The following is a 19,141-nucleotide window of genomic DNA, read 5'->3' as shown; positions in this document are numbered from 1 at the left end:
ATTGGGGTGGACGGGCTGTGAACATTGCCAGGTATTATAATGTCGAAGCATCTCTCAAATACATGGCACAGTTGCTGACACACGCCGGAGTAAATTTCAGTGCGAATACTCTGGCCCGAAAGTAAACCGAGACAAAATAACATGATAGGCCCTTGAGGCTCTATCCACTTCAGAGAGCTGGCGCCCCTAATGTGCACAGTTACTGGCTAGTCTTCTGTTAGCCATGCACTGACAGCGCAGCCACAAATCTGCAAGCACGTGGCCAATAACAGCCTCCAAGAATGAGTTCGGTTAGTTCGTAGGCCCAAATGTATGGCTCAAACGCAATGACGTTTCATCTCTGGGTCCTTCGTCGGCCATTTTCCGGGAAAAAACCACAGGCATAGAGGAACCGTCGAACAAAGAAAAAAAAAATGTCAAGGATGCAGTCTTCTTTTTTTCTTACCAGTGAGGACTGAGTCAGACACCCGGCAGGTGTCAGTCGTCGCGGTTCGTTTGAAATGAAAAGCACCTTTCCGCGGGATTCATGGGTGATTCGGGGGGGCAGGCAAAGGCGTTCGCAAAATAGGGACAGCTCTTGAACAGTGCATTGCAGTTGATCACGCCTGCGTTCTGCAAGGTGCGCGCTCGACACATCATTCGGCAGATGGTCAGGAAGAAGACGGTCTCTTCGCTGTGCTCCCTGCTGATCGGACGGCGCCGCTCCTGGAATTCGTTAGCCTCGTCCTCGACGAAAGCCGAGTAGGCGATGTTTAGCGCAGCAAAATAGGTGGCGCGCGTGTCGTTCTCCAGTACGGTGAAACAGCGCGGTTCCTTGCTGCTCCCGGTCGTCGAGTTGCTGAGCGCAGCGCTCGCGTTGGACAGGACGGCGAGAGACGGCCGGTCCAGCGCCTTCAGTGCCTCCGCCACGATCAGGAAGCCCAGTCCACCGTAGAACATGGCCGGCGTGCCGTGAGGGTAGTACAGGGGATGCGCCAGCGCGCTGGCGGCGACTGCGAGCTCGTTTATAATAGGGTCGTAGGTGACGGGCGACGACGACAGCAGCCGGTGCATGCCGCTGGACTCGCGATGAAAAGCAGTGCCCGCGGTGCGCTGCAGGCAGCGGTGAGACTCGATCCAGTACTGCACGAATGAATCTCGGTTGGTCGGGTAGCAGCTGTAGGCCTTTTCGGTTCCTTCATCGTTGAAGTATTTTCCCGGCGGCCAAATCTGCATCTGCATAGACTGGTACCTGGCCATAGCGGCACGCTTTGGCCCGGGCTCGAGTTGCGAAGAGTTGACCGTCGACACAAGCTTTTCTATGAGCCCGCCAAGGGCGAAGTTGAGACGCGCGGTGTCGCTGGGTGCGATAGCCATCTTGATGTGCAGAGCAGAAAGTAGTGGCCGGAAGACTTCCTCTACGAACAAAGTGCAGTAGACGGGTACATAGGCAGAGGAGTAAGTCTTGCCCCAGTGGACAATCTGCAGCGGCGTCCTCTGCAAGGTCAAAAAGTACAGCTGGATGAACTGCCAGGACAAGTGGTAAACGAGCTGCTCATCGCTGTACTTGTTGAAGAGCAGACCAATAGCCTCGAGCAGAGTGCTGTCACCGAGAACTTGGTCGCCGGAAGGAGGGAACTGCTCTGTAGGAAGACGCGCTTTTAGTTGCTCTAGCCAGTCAGACGACGTGATCCGTCCGCTGAAGTTGGCGCTGTTCCCCACAGGAACCACAGTGACCAAGCTGCGCTTTTTCTTCCCAACGTCAGTAAGCACACTGAGTATGTCCGTCTGCTCTCTAGCGCTGGTTTTTATCTGTCTCGCAGGTGGAAGGGACGTATTCCCGTAAAGAGTTGTGTAATGACTCATCCAGTATTCCAGGTAGCTGTCCCGTTGCATCACATACCGATGGTTCATGGCGAACAGCAGCAGCACGTCGGAGTTACCGGACACGATAAAGAACTTCAAGTGTTTTTCAGAAACAATCCTCCACCGGAAGCTCAACCAAAATGTCATCTGCCAGTTGAAGGCCATATTGATCAGCAATCCTAGTGCATTTGTGCCCGATCTTTCTGGCCACACAAGGTTTACCTCTTTCAGGAAGGCAGCGAAGCGGGCAGCATCAGCAGCAGTAGCGTCATCGCGTTCTTTTACGCAGGCCTCGTACATCTCTAATGGTTTTTCGGCGATTTTGATTGGATCTGCTGCGCGACGCAGCAAAGGCAAGAAGTTATCCACCCAGTTGACAGCCACCTGGCCGAGCGCTGTAGCGCCCAGTTCGGTGTATGTCTGCGATGGCATCCAGGTGGTGCAGATGTGGCCGTCAAAGTCCGCGCATGGGCTGAAGCTATTATTGATGTTGTAGTCAAGGAAGAGTGCATGAAGCCGGCAGTCATCCGTGACGCATATTAACTGCCTCGGCCAATGGCTGGGCGATGCACGGAACAGGTAGTAGAAGGCCACAACAGTCACTGCCACTGCTATGGCTGCGCACGTAGCCAGGCAGGCCTGCTTCACCCTCGATGTCGTGATGTCCTCTTGGTCCATGCCCCTAGTCAGAGCTCCCATGTCCTGCATGACCGTTAAACCGAATTTCCAACTCAATATCTGAGCGTCTCTGTTCTTCGTGCTTGTAGCCGTCAGATCGCGGCTTTACAGCTCGTCGTAAGAGGTCTTTGCCCCGCAAGACTTTCAACGAAGAGGCTAATTCGCATGCAGAGATGATTACATTCATACATTTTGAATAGAAGGGACGGGAAGTATAGATTAAATAAGCCTCCCCGTTTATTTCAGCTCTGAACATTTTAGTTTTTGGTACAGACACTAAGCAGAGTGGTTTTGTTTTGACCTTGGTGCAAGGACATCTTGATTCCGTGCCCTTCCATGCCTCTGTATTCGCACCGGGTACGCCGACGAATGCCACATTGCGCTCGCTGTGTACGAACCTGTACACATGCTGCGCTTGGGCAACTGCTGTCAAGTTGTGCCGGCGCTGAAGGTGTTCTAATTAATTTTTTTTCGAAATCAGGGAAATCCAGAAACCCAAACTGAGTCACTTTAGGCTGTAACGGAAAGCTTATCCAAAAATGTTAATTTTGTAAAAGCCTTGAAAATGAAAGGTGCCCAGTAACTCATAAAAACCCTATGCGTAAATTCGATGTCAAATCGAAAATAATGTAATTACACTCGTGAGCGCCGCCTTTGTGAGATTGAGCCTCATAGGTGGGACTGTTTCGAGCGTGGTTTCATTTATTTCTTCCCCAGCGCTGCTTCCTCATCGCATGCGAAGAATATGAAAAGATCGGTGGGAGGTCTGAGCCCAGAAGACAGGGATAATGGGATCATTAGCCCTCTTGTCGATGAAGCAAGGATGCGCTTCTGATGCAGTGAACATTAAAACGTTTGGTAGGGCTATTTGGCAGTGGCTTGCTCAATTCATTACTACAGTCGAAATAGCAGAGGCAGACAGAAAACGATAATACTAGCCGCTGTCCTGTCCCTTCTGCGACCTGGACTGGTCTACCGGCAGACGTGTACAGGATTCAAAGAAGCATGGCCGTAATGATAGTACTCATTAATTTACAATACTGAAGTGAAGTAAATCTATATATTCTACATAGAATATCCATATATTCTAAAGATCCATATATTCTACATAGTTTATTTGTTCGCTCAAGAAGTATGAGCACTAATAAAGCTGTCACGTCAGTGCGTGCCACAAGACTAGCTATTCGCATTTACTTGCTGGTGTTGAAGAGCAGTGCCCCTGATAACGCTCAATAAATGTTTGAACTGTTTTTCAAGCGAAAGCTTCACTACGCTAGGTTTTCAAGAGGGAAGCGTCAGTGCAGTCACGTGACAGGTGTCACGTGGTGTGACGTAGCAAGTCATATGACCTACTGACGTCCTCCCAATCTGCCCACCGGGGCACGTGGCAACTGCTCTATTGGGCATTTCATCGACGCTTTACAGACAATCCGTTCGGCAGTGTGTGTGGCGTTCGTGAAACCTAGCCATACAAAGGAAGCTTTCGCTTCTCACCAGGGTTAACCCGAGTTTAAACCAGAGATATTTTTTCTACTGTATTCACAGCATAATAATTTCTAAGCACGATGTTCAAAACTGAGCTCGAAAGCAACTGTAGGAAAAAAGCTTTCTGAAAAAGAAAAACTGGATTAAATTCAGACTTTCACATCAAATATTGTCGAATCTAATGTTAACGTGCTGACATTGACTTAACGATTTACATAATTTTTCATTACATGGCAGAGAAAGTTGCTCTAACTAGCATGCAAAGCTTATGTTATAAAAGCTTCCATAGTGCTGAGGTTTTTTCGGATAACAAAATTTCGCGTTTTTCTCGGTTTGCTTTCAGGTGAATTTGGCTGAATTCGAAAAAAAACTGATAACGTAATCTAATAACACCAAGTATCGCTGCTGGCTATCGTGCACGACATCCCGGCATTGCACGGGGGTTTGATACTGGCGGTTATTGCATTGCAGCAAGAAAACGTCCAACAGCCCATCAGCGAAGTTTTCTTTATTTCATTTAAACGCCCAAAGTTTGCGAAATAAATTTGATGAGGTTACTTTGTGTTTATCAGATTTAAACCACGAGTTTGACTTTATTTGCTTTAGTGAGACGTGGTTCACATCTGACGACTGTTTTCTCTTGCCGGGATTTGATTGTGTGTCAGCGTGCCGTTCATCAAAGCGCGGAGGAGGTGTTGCTCTGTATGTGCGTTGCCAACTACCGTATCAAATTCTAGCAAACTATAACATTGTGAATGAAAATTTTGAGTGCGTCATTATTCACTGTTATAATATACTACTTGCTCTTGTGTACCGACCGCCATCTGGGTGTTTAAAGCAATTCATGCAGTTTGCAGAAGAAATATTTGAACGTAGCCTCGAGCTCAACCTCGAATGTGTCTTTGTTGGGGATTTCAATATAAATACTTTTCCAAATAATATTACTTTTTTGCATTTCCAAGAGCTCTTTGAGTCGTATGGTTTTTCAAATGTGATTAATGATCCTACTCGCGTCACGTCAAATTCTGAAACAATACTTGACCTGTGCATTACAAGCTTCTGCCCCGATGCAGTTAAATCAGGTACAATTATATGCGATCTTACTGATCATTTACCCATTTACTGTCTGATACCTTCGAAGCAAAAACGCTCTTTTCTGGAGAAAGAAATATTGATTAGAGATTACTCGGAAAGAAACATGTCAAAGTTTAAAGAACTCATTATGCAACAGGACTGGGATAGCGTTACAAAGGAAAAGGATTCTAAAAACGCTTATAAGGCATTCTTGATGTTGTTTATTTCTGCGTACAATGAATCCTTCGGTTTTAAAACTCTTGAGAGACACAAGAGAGCAAGAAAGCCCTGGATCTCGCACGACCTGTATAACAGAATAAAAAACCGCAACATCCTTTTTCAAAAGTTTTTAGACACACGAAGTGAAGGCGATCTCCGCGCATTTAAGAAAGCGAGAAATAAATTGAATGCTGATATTAAGAAAGCAAAGAGATCATACTATGTGAACAAGTTTTCCAATATTGCAGGAAATCCGCGTCTGGTATGGCAAGCGGTCAGAGACATCACGTGTAAATTGAACTCCCCAAAGCGGGTTTCTTATCACAGCGAATCTATGAGTGAAGAAGAGGTTGCAAACCTGTTCAACGAACATTTTATTAACGTGGGTGCTTCCGCAAATGACTGCGCTGCGATACCATGCGAGGAATTCGTCAAAGCACATTGTGAAAATACTGTATTTTTGTCCCCAACTGATGAATATAAAATACTGGAAGTCATTTTGGGTTTAAAGAACCATTGCGCCTCTGGAGCTGACGATATTAAACCCGGTCCACTAAAAGCCGTGGCAGAAATAGTTAATAGTCCACTCATACATATTCTGAACCTTATTCTTTCCACCGCAGTGTTCCCAGACGCAATGAAGTTAGCTCGTGTGGCTGTTATACACAAGGGCGGTTCCACTAACGATATGAACAATTACAGACCAATCTCGGTGCTCCCTATCTTTGCGAAGGTAGCGGAAAATATTATACATAAAAGACTAGTAAGCTTTCTGTGTGTAAATAACATAATAGCAAGTGAACAATTCGGCTTTAGAAAAAATAAGTCCTCCGAAATGGCCCTTCTTGAATTGAAAGAACATATACTCGAAAACATTGAAAGGAAAATATTTACCCTCGGAATATTTCTGGATTTTAGAAAGGCCTTCGACTGTGTCCAACACGACGTGCTTTTAAGGAAGATGCCATTGTATGGATTTCGCGGCAACGCATGGTCTTTAATAAAAAGCTACTTAACATCTAGAGCCCAGTTCACATGTATATATGGCGCAAAATCCGACAGCAGACTTGTAAAACAGGGCGTACCTCAAGGGTCATTACTTGGTCCGACACTATTTTTACTATATATAAACGACATTGTAAACATAATAAATAACACAAAGTTAATTTTATATGCAGATGACACGAATGGGTTTTTCTCGGGCGCTGACGTTGTGGACGTGTTTCATCAGGCCAACCAATGGTTAACTGGACTGAACTTATGGCTTCTTTCGAACAGACTCCAATTAAACACAAGTAAAACTAAATACACACTGTTTAGACCGAGGGGAACCCATCCACCCACGAACTTGCACTTAAAATTTCATAACGTTACTATCGAACAATCGACTACAGTTAGATTTTTGGGGGTAATATTCCAGGAGAACCTTTCATGGACGCCTCACGTTGACGTACTGCGTAGGGACCTTGGGCGAGCCGTGGGAATTTTAAACAAGATAAGATACCATGTTCCGTCTGCTGTAAAAAAGCAAATCTACTATGCGCTTTTACATTCACGCTTCTGTTACTGTTTCCTAGTATGGGCTACAACGACTAAGACAAATTTGGATTGTCTTTTCTCTTTGCAAAAGCGAGCAGTGAGAGCAATAGGCAATTTAGATCTTTCGGAGGACACTGCACCTCATTTTAAAAGTAATAAAATAATGCCCATTCACAAACTCCATAAACACAAACTGGCCCTGGAAATTTCGCGTCTTCACCAAACAGATATAACATTTCAAACTAAATATCATGCCCAACCTGGTCCTTATTATCTACGACAAAACTTAATACCAAGGCCCCGTTCGCGTACAACATACGGTGATCAAAACTACGTTATTTGATTCCGGATTTCCTCAATGCGCATCCTGAACTTAGCTGAGATACTGTTTACTGCCACCAAGGTGCAACGACTGAGAAGAACACTTAAGACATTTTCTTAAATGAAATCTAAATACCATGCTGTGCTGATAATTTCGTTCGCCTTCACTCCGGATCTTTACCTTCACTGTGATGACTGTTTTTCATAACACCACGCTACTGATCCAACTTATTGTTTCTTATGTACCTGTATTTTTGTGTTTTTCATGCCCTTTCATATCATGCAGTATTGATGTTTCTTTTGCTTTGTAATTATTGTGCTTATGTTATGTTGTTTCCGCCGCAGCCAAGGGGGGCGCGGCCCCGTCAGGCATGTTCTATTGCCTTTTGTCGCGTCCCCCAAGGCATTTCTGTAACGGAATGTCTTCAATAAAGAAAGAAAGAAAGAAAGAAAGAAGGAAAGAAAGAAAGAAAGAAAGAAAGAAAGAAAGAAAGAAAGAAAGAAAGAAAGAAAGAAAGAAAGAAAGAAAGAAAGAAAGAAAGAAAGCGGCAGCCAGCGTAAAGACCCAGATATCGATCTATGCACGAGGCCTCTCACCTGCGTTCAAAGTAAAGGAGATGTCCATACTACTTCCAGCTCGATTCTGAGGCATTGCCACCCTGTTGGCGATACTAATGTCGCCACGGCGCGCGCCTTTGGGAAGCCATTTTACGGTGACAGGCGGCCGACGCCTCGGCCTGATTGGAATCGCATGGTCGGCTCCCCGAACAGCCTAGGAGGTTGAACCGTAGGAATTCAAACGCGTCAATCTATTGCCCTCAAATTGCTTTCAGGAATGCAAAGACGTGCTGAATTCTGTAAGGAATAAAATGGTGTGAATAGTTAAGGAAGTGGGCAGCCCTAAATTCCTTAGATCAGACTTGCTAAGTAACGAAAAAGTTTGCGGCGCAGCCGACGAATACTCTTGGACAGCGCCCAATCACCGTTTTGGAGCTGCGTCCGTCAGCCATGCTCTTCCTGAAGCGGTCCGACTCAATATCTCGAAGCCGTTTCATGTTCTTCAGCTCTCATATCTTTTATGCTGAAAAGCGCTGTATGCCGAAATGTGCTTGTCGTGGGCTTAAAAGTGTCCAGCTCATCTTAAAGGGACTCCTGTTAGGCAATTCCGCCGCGAACTTCCTCAAAGCATGCGACGAAGCGATCCGGCATTAGGCCTATTTCCCGCCGAGGAAAGGAGTGAGGCGTTGTGTGCGAGTGAAAGTATAGTATGTACTTTGGTGTGTTACCTATCTATCTGGTGAGGCCGCAAGAACTTCGCCTTCCAGACAAGCAGCAATTGTGCAGAAGAAAACCTTGATAATCACGAGATCGAGACAGCCTGCCCGCGCCGGTGCCTGCACACCGGCCTCGGCTGACGATGGCCGCGTTACTCACCGCGACTTGTCGAAAAAAAGTTCATCGACGACTGAACGAGGCGTGAAATACATTCCCCATTAGTGTGCCTGCGTTGTGTTTAGTGCTTACGAATTCGAGATCACCCTTGCATATTTTTCAACCTCGTAACGGCATGCTACAGCATCCACTGTGTTCGTATGTGCGTTCTGCTACGTATTTGTGGCGTGTGTTGCGTTGGAAAAATGAAAGTAGGTAGTTGGTTTTCGCTTTCCTGTGTGAGAAACATGTGAATGAAGTTCGGCGCTACGATAATTGAGACTGACACATATTTGCTCGCTTTTCTCGTTTCTCGCCCGAGTTATGCCAGTATTATGCAGTGGAAGGTTTGCTTACAATTTGATTGGCGGGTGCTGCTCTTTCATCTTTTTCGTGCATGCGTTCTGAATATCCCTGGCAATGTGTATGTCGCCAAAAACGGCAAAATGGAGTAACGAAAACACCGTGTTGTTTCTAAATTAGTGCTTCCTGTAACACAGGGCTAAGAAATGCGGCAAGACGTTGTTAATTCTATAAATTTTGTGGTTTGTCGTTGGGTTGTGTTTTAAAGAGAAGTGGAACAGTTTTTTTCGCACGTCTTTTTCGTGTACATTTCTGTTTGCGCTGCAGCTAAGTCCATTAGAAAATGAAAAAGGCGATATGCGTGAACTGTACCGCAGGAGTTCGCACGGTCGCAAACTACGCCCTCCCGGTACCGTACACAAGGAGTCTCATGTTTCTTAAGCCAGCAGTCTTCTTGTGATAAAAGCTGTTTAGTTGTTTGCATAATATGGCAAGTTTGTTGTGCATGGTGTTGCTGCCGTTTGTCTCGTTGCGAGATGACGACCTTAAATGGGCAGCCATCCTTGTATGCCTTCGCTGGAAGAGACTTATAAGGAAAGCTCACGTCTGTCCTTCACGGCTGAAGACAGCTTTGTCAAAGTTTTATGATCGGACAACTTGATGACATTGTTTTTAAGGTTCGCTGGTCGCACACCCCTCATGATTCAAAAGCGGTCAGAAATTGCTTCTACGACTTGAGGTTGGTCTTCTGCCAGGACGATTGCCACCTTTGGTCAAACTGCGTTTGGTTCTGATCTCTAATGTCGAAACCTTTGTTTTCGTATGTCTTTTCATTGTATTACTTTGCTTACAATATACATCTACTAGTTAACATAGCTCGTGTTGTCCCTTCTCTCGTCCCGTCTTGTGCATTTGCTGCGTTGAAAATATCTTCAACAGCAGCGTGCAGGAGATACAGCATACCAGAAACCACCCGGGACATAGGCCTCTACGCTGCGCACTTTCGCCGCCCTCATCGTTTGCGGAAAAACAGCATGTAAATTAATCTTATAGTGCACTAGTCGCATGTTCCGCTTCTTGTCCGTGCCAGAGCTCATTTATCATAATTTTCACTGTCCGCGACGGCAGAACCGTTGGTCTGCAAGGTCTTCCAACGCACCGCTGGGATGCATGCAGCCGCACCGCCCGAGTGCGTTAGGAAGAACATGGCGGACGATGAGAGCCGCGCAAGAAAGGAGTCTGGGTGAGGAGGAAGTCAGGCCCAGAAGTGTGTCCGGAGCGGTACCGAGGGTATTGAATAGGACAAGTGGTCGGGCTAATTGGTGGTGATCCATTGTTGTTGACAGCACTAAAAAAACACGGACAGAAGACAGAAAACACAGAAGACGACGTCACAGACGCTGAACTTCAACTTTATTCAAGAACCACCGAAACCCTGCATATATACCCAAAACCCAGGTGCCTACAAGCGGCGAAAATTTTATGCACTCGAGGCAACAGAAATGATATGACAAGTAGTGGTAAAATGACCAAGGCTGAAACCAAAGATTTGAACAGGGCTTGATACAACCAGAAAAAAATGAGAAAAAACTTTTACCAAGTCATTCAAAGAAAGAAGAAAAAAATCTGAAACGAAAGATTGTGGTGCGGATTGACTAAAGAAATTTTCAAGAACGGGTCCCATAATATAAACCAAAACATACACACAAAAAGAGATCAAAAGTGGCGAAGAATGAGAAAGGCGTGGTGGCAAGAAAAAAATACGCAATGAATACACAATGATGTTTGGGTGCGCAAACTGAAATTTAACAACACAGGTGAAGCCAACAATTAACGCAGCTAAACACAGACGAGGAGTGCGCTGGTTAACTAAAAGGATTGGGATGAGCAAGAGAGGTGAAGCCAAAAAATAACACGGCTAAAGGTATAAGATGAGGTACAGTAAAACCGAGAGAGAAAGATAAAATATCAATAACTGAAATTCAACAAAAAGTAAGAATGTTAAAAGAAAGAAAAAGATAAAAATAAAAGCGATAAAAGTGAGATTGGCGGAAAAAGCAGAGAATGTAACTCCTTTGTAAAACCAAGATTGAATCAAACAAATCCAGAAAGAAAGGCTAGCTCTTTTTCCGACAGTGAAACCGAGGGTGCGCTTACATATTCACCCTCGAGCCTCAAATTCTCGGTGGCTTCCACTATTTCATGTGTCAGCTTGTTATTGTGCTTTTTTAACACGGTGGCCTTTTCGAACTTTGGGCGGCATGGCTTTTTTGGGTCACAGTTGAGGCAGTGGGTTGCAGATTCCTGAGAGTTGTACCTGATAGGTTATTCTTGGGAACCCTTAGCCTCTCATTGATGCGTCGGCCTGTTTGGCCGATGTATACCTTGCGACAAGACAAAGGACTTAAGTAGACGACGCCTTCCGCGCATGCCGTTGAGGAATTTCTGTGCCTAGTACCACCAAATTTCTGTACCACTAAAGGAAGTCAACAACTATAGGCCGATATCAATCCTTCCCGTGCTTTCTAAATGCGTGGAAAAAGTAATTCATAAATGTTTGTATTAATTTTTGAATAAACATGGCAATATAACAACATCCCAGCAGGGTTTTCAAAAGAACCGAACTACAGAATTGACACTACTGCAGGAAAAATAGTATACTTTGCACAATTTCGAGATCAAACAATTCGTTGTAGGCATATTTGTTGACTTCACTCAGGCATTTTATTACACCCATCATAACATTCTCTTCTAAAAACTAGAGCACCATGGCATCCATGGGCTTCCACTTACTTTGTTGAAAAGCTATCTTTCACATAGGTGTCAATTTGTTTCTGTTAACACTTTGGAATCCAGCTAGAAGCAAATCATATCCGGTGTCCCACAGGGTAGCACATTTGGCCTTTTGCTTTTCATTCTGTACATAAATGATCTGGTAATATAGTGTCAGAAACTAAATTTATTCTTTATTCTTTATGCTGACCCGCCGCGGTGGCTCAGTGGCTAGGGCGCTCGGCTACTGATCCGGAGTTCCCGGGTTCGAACCCGACCGCGGCGGCTGCGTTTTTATGTAGGCAAAACGATAAGGCGCCCGTGTGCTGTGCGATGTCAGTGCACGTTAAAGATCCCCAGGTGGTCGAAATTATTCCGGAGCCCTCCACTACGGCACCTCTCTCTTCCTTTCTTCTTTCACTCCCTCGTTTATCCCTTGCCTTACGGCGCGGTTTAGATATCCAACGATATACGAGACAGACAGTGTGCCATTTCCTTTCCCCAAAAACCTAATATTATTCTTTATGCTGATGACACCAGCATATTTACTGCCTCTCTAAATATCAATGACGTAATTGTAAAAGCTAACGAAGTCTTGCGAGCGTGAGATATCTGGACGAGAAATAACCACCTAAAGGATAATGCTACAAAAACAAAAGCAATAATTTTTCAAACTAGAGATAAACAGGCCGCCATGATTACTGACCTAATATTTAAATCCTGAAAGATTGAAATTATGCAGTGCGTTACAGCTCTTGGAGTACAATTTTCCGGACAATTGCAGTGGGATAACAATGCAAATTTTTTGTTTAACAGAATGAGCAGTACGATAGTGATAGTAAATCGCAACAAGTGTATTTTACCTGAGAGCGTGAAGTTAATCATATGCAGGTCTCTGTTTGCATCCTACCTAAATTATTCATTTCTAATATGGGGCACAACCACAGAAGGTAATCTAAACAGGTTACTAAAAACACAAAAGAAATTCTCACGCATTATTGCTAATGTACCATACCTGCAATCTACCTCTCAGCGTTTTAAACAGATTTGTATACTAAGAGTTAGTGAGCTATATAGGTTTAGGTTATGACGAGAATATTATATTAGTCAAAAGCGCGGAAGCAGCACCCTTACCGACATTGCCAGACTATGCTTAGCCGATTCAGTATACACCACCAGGTCTCCCATTTTGGAAAATGTCTACCTGCCGGACTAATTATGGTCGAAAAATGCTGCATGATCTGTTCCCACGTATGTTAAATGACTATATAAAAATCAAGGTATCGCCATTTCTAAACCGCAACTTTCGGACCTCTTCGCGATGTTCATCCGCTGAATCTTTATTATTTTGTGTAACATGTGATATGCGCTCAATTAGTGCCGTGTGATGCAGTTTATTTTGATAAGTTGAATGTTTGTACCACTGGCTATGGTTCCATTTTTTTGCTGCGTATAGTTTGCTTTATACTTACTGAGCTAGCTCCGTCTTAGGAAATTGCTTTTTGTGCTTTTCTCGCTACTGCCACTGCCTGATAAGTGGGGCCAAGGACGACTCAAGCCGTGCTTGAACGGCTTTTCCCTTGGCTCCTTTTTTTCATTGTATAGTGACAAAAAAAATCTAAAGAATGATTGAATGAATGATCCCCTGTTCCTTTTTTTTTGTTTTCATTTACAATCCGACAGAGCTGCGATTGGCTCTGGGGTGCGGAAAAGACAACGTATACTCCTTTTTTCCACCCAATTTTTTCAAGGTTGTGTGAAATTAAGTGTATGTAAGGATTAGGGAATCAATTTGATGCATGCAAGGAATAAAAAGAGTTATCCTTTCTTTCTGGATCTGTTTGCTTCAATCTCGTTTTACGAAGGATTTACATTCTCTGCTTTTACCGGCAATCTCTCTTTTATCGGTTTTACTTTTATCTTTTTCTTTCTTATAGCCTTCTCACTTTTTGTTGAATTTCATTTATTGATTTATCTTTCTCTCTCGGTTTTACTGCATCTCATCTTATACCTTTAGCCGCGTTATTCGTTGGCTTCAGCTTTCTTGCTCATCCCCATTTTTATCCTTTTAGTTACCCAGCGCACTCCTCTTCTGTGTTTTTCTGTTAAATTTTAGTTTGCGCGCCCGATCACCACTGTGTTTTCATTGCGTGCTTTTTTCTTGCCACTACGCCTTTCTAATTTTTCGCTACTTTTGTTTTTTTATGTGTACGTTTTGGTTTACTGTTATGGGACCCGGTCTTGAAAATTCCTTTGATCAATCCGCACCACTATTTCACGTGTGAGCAGTTTTTCTTGTCTCTTTAAATAACTTGGTAAAAGTGTTTTTTCTCATCTTGTTCTGGCTGTATCCTGCGCTGTTCAAATCTTTGGTTTCTAGCTTTTGTCAATTTTCCACCACTTGTCATATCATTTCTGTTTCCACGAGTGCACAAAATTTTCGACGTTTGTCGGCGCCTGTGTTTTGGGCATATATGCAGTGTCTTCGTGGTTATTCAATAAAGCTGAAGTTCCGCGCCTGTGACGTCGTCTTTCATGTTTACTGTCTTCTGTCCGTGTTTTTCAAACGCTGTCCACATCAGCGATGGTATTGGGCGCAAGGAAATACCGCGGCGCCATCTCTTGGCAGCGCCCACGTGACGCTAGTAAAGGCATTTCGGGTGTCGCTCTCGTCCTCTGCATTGGGTCTCGGGTCGTTTAGGTTTAGAGTTTATGGATTTAGAAGAGACATTTAGTATAGCGAATAAGGGCTTACGTACGTTATACGCAACTATTTAGGGGGAGGTTACACTGGAAATCATATGAGCACTTTTATTATATGTTATGCCAACCGACCGCAACAATAGCCTGGCTGATGTGGTGCCATCGGGTGTTAAATTGCAAAAATTATAATGTGACATTTTTCGTACTTAGGCAAGGTTATCCAAGTCGTAGCGCGTAGATAGCCAGTTCATCACCAGTTCTGTCGAGTCAGGGCCCAATTTCTTTTATGTCATTGAAGCAAGCAAGGTTTTAAAAACGTCATGTTGATGTCTTTCGGACCCTTCTGCCTGCCGCCAAAACGATTGCGCCTGGCAAGGCAACCTTGTCGTAAAAATCCAAATCAAGTCAATCCACAGTCGGCGGTTTCTTGTTAGGGTTTATAACAGTTGAATCGTTACACTGAATTGTAAATGGGGCTAGTTTATCCCTGATTCGTTATGCTGCTGGTGAGAAGAGGCAAAGCGAATATCACGTGTGCTATTTAACGGCAATGACAATACCTAAAAACACAATAACATTGACGAATTCTCTCCGAAGCGGGTGACGTGAGTGCCGCCATCTTCACAACGCAATTTTTCCTAACGTACACAAACACGCACGCTAAATTCGACAAATAGCGTACGTAACTCGCACGTACGTCAAAACTCGATTTGGAATAGCGTTTGGCGCATGCGCAGTACGAAGGACGCTATTTTATAGCGTACGCTATGTCTTTGCGTATGTCTGCGTACGCTATGCTAAAACTCTCTATGGTTTCATTTAGAGTCCAACTGAAACCTGAAATGTTTTTTTTTTCGCCAACAGAGCACTTTACTCTCTGAACGAGCTACCGCCGAATAATGCAGTTTTATGCGCCGCGAAAACGGTGCAGCGACCGAAATTCTCCAGCCTTCATTCAGAACATGTGTTGTCACCATTATAGAAAACACTGAAGCTGCTACGTTATTACTCGGAGTTATGCGGACACCATGTCACTAAATACCGAGGAAATGATTTCTACATCGCAGCTATGGAGCTGTGCTGAACGCCAAGTCGTATAGACGCAATACAAATAGAATGCAGGCCAGTCGTTTTCGGTTAACGACGGTAGATTCGGTGCAGCTCGACTGCTACTTTCAATCATTTTAGAGTAGGTGAATAGTGTAGTGGTGACGATACAAGGTCTTGGCTGACATACAGCATTTGTTAAACGCTTTAACTGTAAATGTGTATTTCAACCAGATCCTTCGGCGTCGGCTGCTATTAATTCATCAGTTTAGTGGCAACTACATGAACGAGATCTTGCTCTCTGAAAGGCCTACTGCACACACGAAGGCACAAACGCACTTCTCTGCCCATTTTCAGCGAAAGATAACTACGATTCTCTCAGCCTCCCATCTTTCGGAACGAAATCACAACTTGCTACGAGTACCGTCGCGTATGTCTAACATTGAGACGCTAAGAAACCACCGTGACAGAAGCATCAGTAACGTGCCACCATCACCGCGACGACACACGATACAAATATGCAAAGCAGAAACTTTTTCCAGCTCTCTCTGCTCCAGCAGCCAGGGGAGACACCTGATCCCCCGGGCCGCAAGTTCGACGATGGTGCCACTCGCTCCAGCGGCGAAGCTCACGTCGAACATAACTCCGATGATAATAGAAGGGTAGGGGTTGATCGAGATTCTTCGTGGCGCAACCTCTGTCCGATTGCGAATTAATACGCACGGGCACGGCTTGGAACGGTCTCTTACCGGTTCATACGAATATCTGTGTAGAACTTGTATTCAGCCCGAAGAAGAGGAGAATCTCCGCTGTTACACCTGCTGTTCCAACCCTTTCATGTACTCGTCACCGAAACGTTTCTTACAGTCCAACTGTCCTCCCATCATTTATAATTACTGTGGGTTTAAGCATGTGGTGGGAAGGTGGTGGAGATCAGGGCTTGTTATTTTAAGTGTTTTTAAGGGAGCTCCAACTTGAGGAATGTTCGCGTCTTGGGCCTACGGTTCCATGTGGAACAACTATCGCCGCAACGAGAGGAAATGTACGTGCAAAAAAATATTTCGAAAGTCACTCGAACTTCTCGCTTTCCCGGATGCAAAATGACCGTGAGAGCCGGCAGCGCCAGCCCGACTGCAACCACACACCCGCATTCAAGGGTGCACGTGACCAGGCGGTCCACCCAGACCACAGGTGACACGTTATCATTGACCAGGATTCTCAGCGACAGAACGACTGCCTTATCACATCCACTGACAAGGCATGGCGCGCCACAAAGGAGGGTGCTAGGCTAGTAAATGCGCAATGGTCGGAACGAGAATTGACCGTTCTCTGATTGCCGAAATCGTACGTCCTGCCACCAGGTGAGCTTTCGGTGGCATTGGAGTAGCATAGTCAGATCAGGACACAATTATAACGGACTTACCGCCGGCCTATTAGTTCCCAAACTCGCCGCCGAGCCAAGGCGGCGCCGAGGAGATGCAGCCGACCGCGACGGTGTCTTCGTCCTTTTAGGCAGGAAGAACTTCTTCCTAAAGGCTGCTCGGCTGAGTCGCTCCCTCTTCGGCGGGTGCTCCAGGACCATGAGCGTGTTGTAGAGATTTTGAAGCTGGTCGCGCGTGGGCATCAAAGCTCCCCTACGCTCCCGGGGGCCGGCGAAATCCAGTACGGACTGCGAGCTGTAGCTAGGAGATGCCGCAGGAAGCTCAGGTGGCATCGGTGCCCGTTGCCCCACGGCATGCCGCTTCCCATGTGTGGGTGAGTCGTGGAAGACCCGCGTAGAGGTGGAAGGAGTGTGGTGCGAATGCACTCCGTTCTCGGGGACTTCGAGGCTGGTCTTGTTCGAAATTTGGCGCTGGTACGACGCAGCCAACGCTCCTTTGTAGGTCCTGAATTTTTCTTCTTGCCTGACCGTTGAGTCGTTGTTTCCGGAGGTCTTTGCAAGTGTAGACTGCGTTGGCTGGTTAGGCTGCACCGATGCCGCGGAACTGGCTGCACGCTTCGAGGCCGAGGCGCGCCTGGGCTTCTTTCGAGCAGTGTCCGTTGCGCTGCTTTCTAGGGTGTGCTCCTGCATTTTTGCATGAATTATGCAAGGTCCTCCGTGTGACGACGTTGAACCGGAAGTCTCCACGGGCGTGCCTCTCGTGCCGTTGTGCGGAGTGCCGCGCTGCGACTCCTCGCGTAGCCACACAGAAGAAAGGACCGGGAGCGGTAGCTCTGAGGGGAAGTCGAAATCAGACGGCGGTGTTCGTTCTCGCCTTCTCTTTGTGCTCTCGCTGTGGTGACGTGACTTGTTCTTGGGAGGCCGGGACGAGTTCCGACGCACAGCTGCAGTCACGTCTCGTATCGGGTTTTCGTACAGGCCTGTTTCCAGAGATTCCCGGACGTAAGCCGCGAATGGTCTTGAGCGGCGAGGACTGGCGCTGGGTGGCCGGGTTCCCGGAACGGTACTTGTGCTTGGGTGCTGTCCGGCGGTGTCCTCGGGAAGCGATGCCATCAGTTGTGCCCCAGTGGCAGGTGGTGGGTCCTGGTCTTCCGCACGGGCCTTTTTGTCGTCGTGTTCTGGCTAGTGTGAGGGCTTATGGCTTGAAACGCCGTCAGCAAATGGTGCAGTGGCCCACTGGTCCATGTTTCGTTCTCTGAAGCACTGGGCGTCAGTGCGCTGCCGATCGCAAGAAGAGCGCGCGCTCTTCTTCTTCGGTTCCCATTCGTCCGCGCCGCGAGGCGAAGCAAGCGGCACGTGACGAGAGAAGCTAGAAATGAACTTGCGCCTGAGAACGCAAAGCTCGAATAAATCGAAAGGTAGTCACTTCTGACGAATATTGATGAGACATACGACGCGGGAGTCATGTGAAAGCAAGTTAATCTTTCGACCTTATGGGAGCAGCACACGGGCGTGTCCCACCGGCTGGTGTGCGGCTTACGCAGGTGGTCATTCATTTAAAGGAAAATGCTTAAGCACTTACGGCTAGCTAAAAGCGTCAAACATTCTTAATTTTGCAACCTTACATGATCGTGAGTGAAATATTAAAAGGGTAACGGTGTGTCAAGAGAAACGTAATATAAATTTATGTCGCGGCGATGGCATAGATATTAGTCTCGAAGGTATGCTGTGTGCGTACAGAACACACCCATTGGTATTTCTGCTCATCACTTTTGTTTTGTGTTTAAAGCTCTTCAAGCTCAATCACGCCAGCAACAACTTCTTAACCAGTTACAATCGTGGTGCTGGCAAGGATCAAGGTCTAGCTTACGTGGGTGACGCAGCTGGCATGATGACAAGCTTGGGAAAACTCAAGAAGCTGCAAGCAGTAGCCGGCACAAAGTCCTCTGAACGCACTACCTGCAGCCAGAAAAGTGAAACTTCGCCATGCAAAACTCTTCTTTCTCGTCCACAAAGCGCGGTTGGCTGCCCCACACTTGGTACAGGGGGTATAAAAATAAGAGAGGAGAAAAGTTGAGTCAGTCGTACGTGTTTGTGATATTTACATTATTTATTTAAATACTCCAAAGGCCCAATGCGGGCATTACATAAGATGGTATTCATCAAAGAAAACCTGATAATTTTAAAACACACAATATAAGCGGCTGAGGACCGAAATGAAAAGGTTAAGAAGCCAGGTACAAGTTAAAACGAGGAAAGGAGAAAAATTGCCAGGAACAGGTACCTGAAAAATGCACATGTAGCCAATCCCACAAAACAAAACAAAAATCCCACCTTCAGAAG

At 45.8% G+C, this 19,141-nt stretch overlaps 1 protein-coding gene across 1 annotated transcript; it reads right to left on the bottom strand.

The window, feature by feature from the left end:
• Window positions 1–383: 383 nt before the first annotated feature.
• Window positions 384–2,553, bottom strand: LOC144129508 (uncharacterized). The gene has a single exon (XM_077663669.1). It carries the CDS (start codon window positions 2,551–2,553, stop codon window positions 478–480), a length of 2,076 nt encoding a protein of 691 aa, XP_077519795.1. The 3' UTR covers window positions 384–477.
• Window positions 2,554–19,141: the final 16,588 nt, after the last annotated feature.

This window comes from Amblyomma americanum, chromosome 1 (genome assembly GCF_052857255.1).
Source record: "Amblyomma americanum isolate KBUSLIRL-KWMA chromosome 1, ASM5285725v1, whole genome shotgun sequence".
NCBI lineage: Eukaryota > Metazoa > Arthropoda > Arachnida > Ixodida > Ixodidae > Amblyomma > Amblyomma americanum.
Note: the sequence above shows the minus strand (reverse complement) of the source record. Positions and strands in the feature narration are given on the sequence as shown.

Coding starts and splice junctions, on each gene's coding strand:
- LOC144129508 (XM_077663669.1), bottom strand. CDS start 2,553: ATGCAGGACATGGGAGCTCTGACTAGGGGCATGGACCAAGAGGACATC.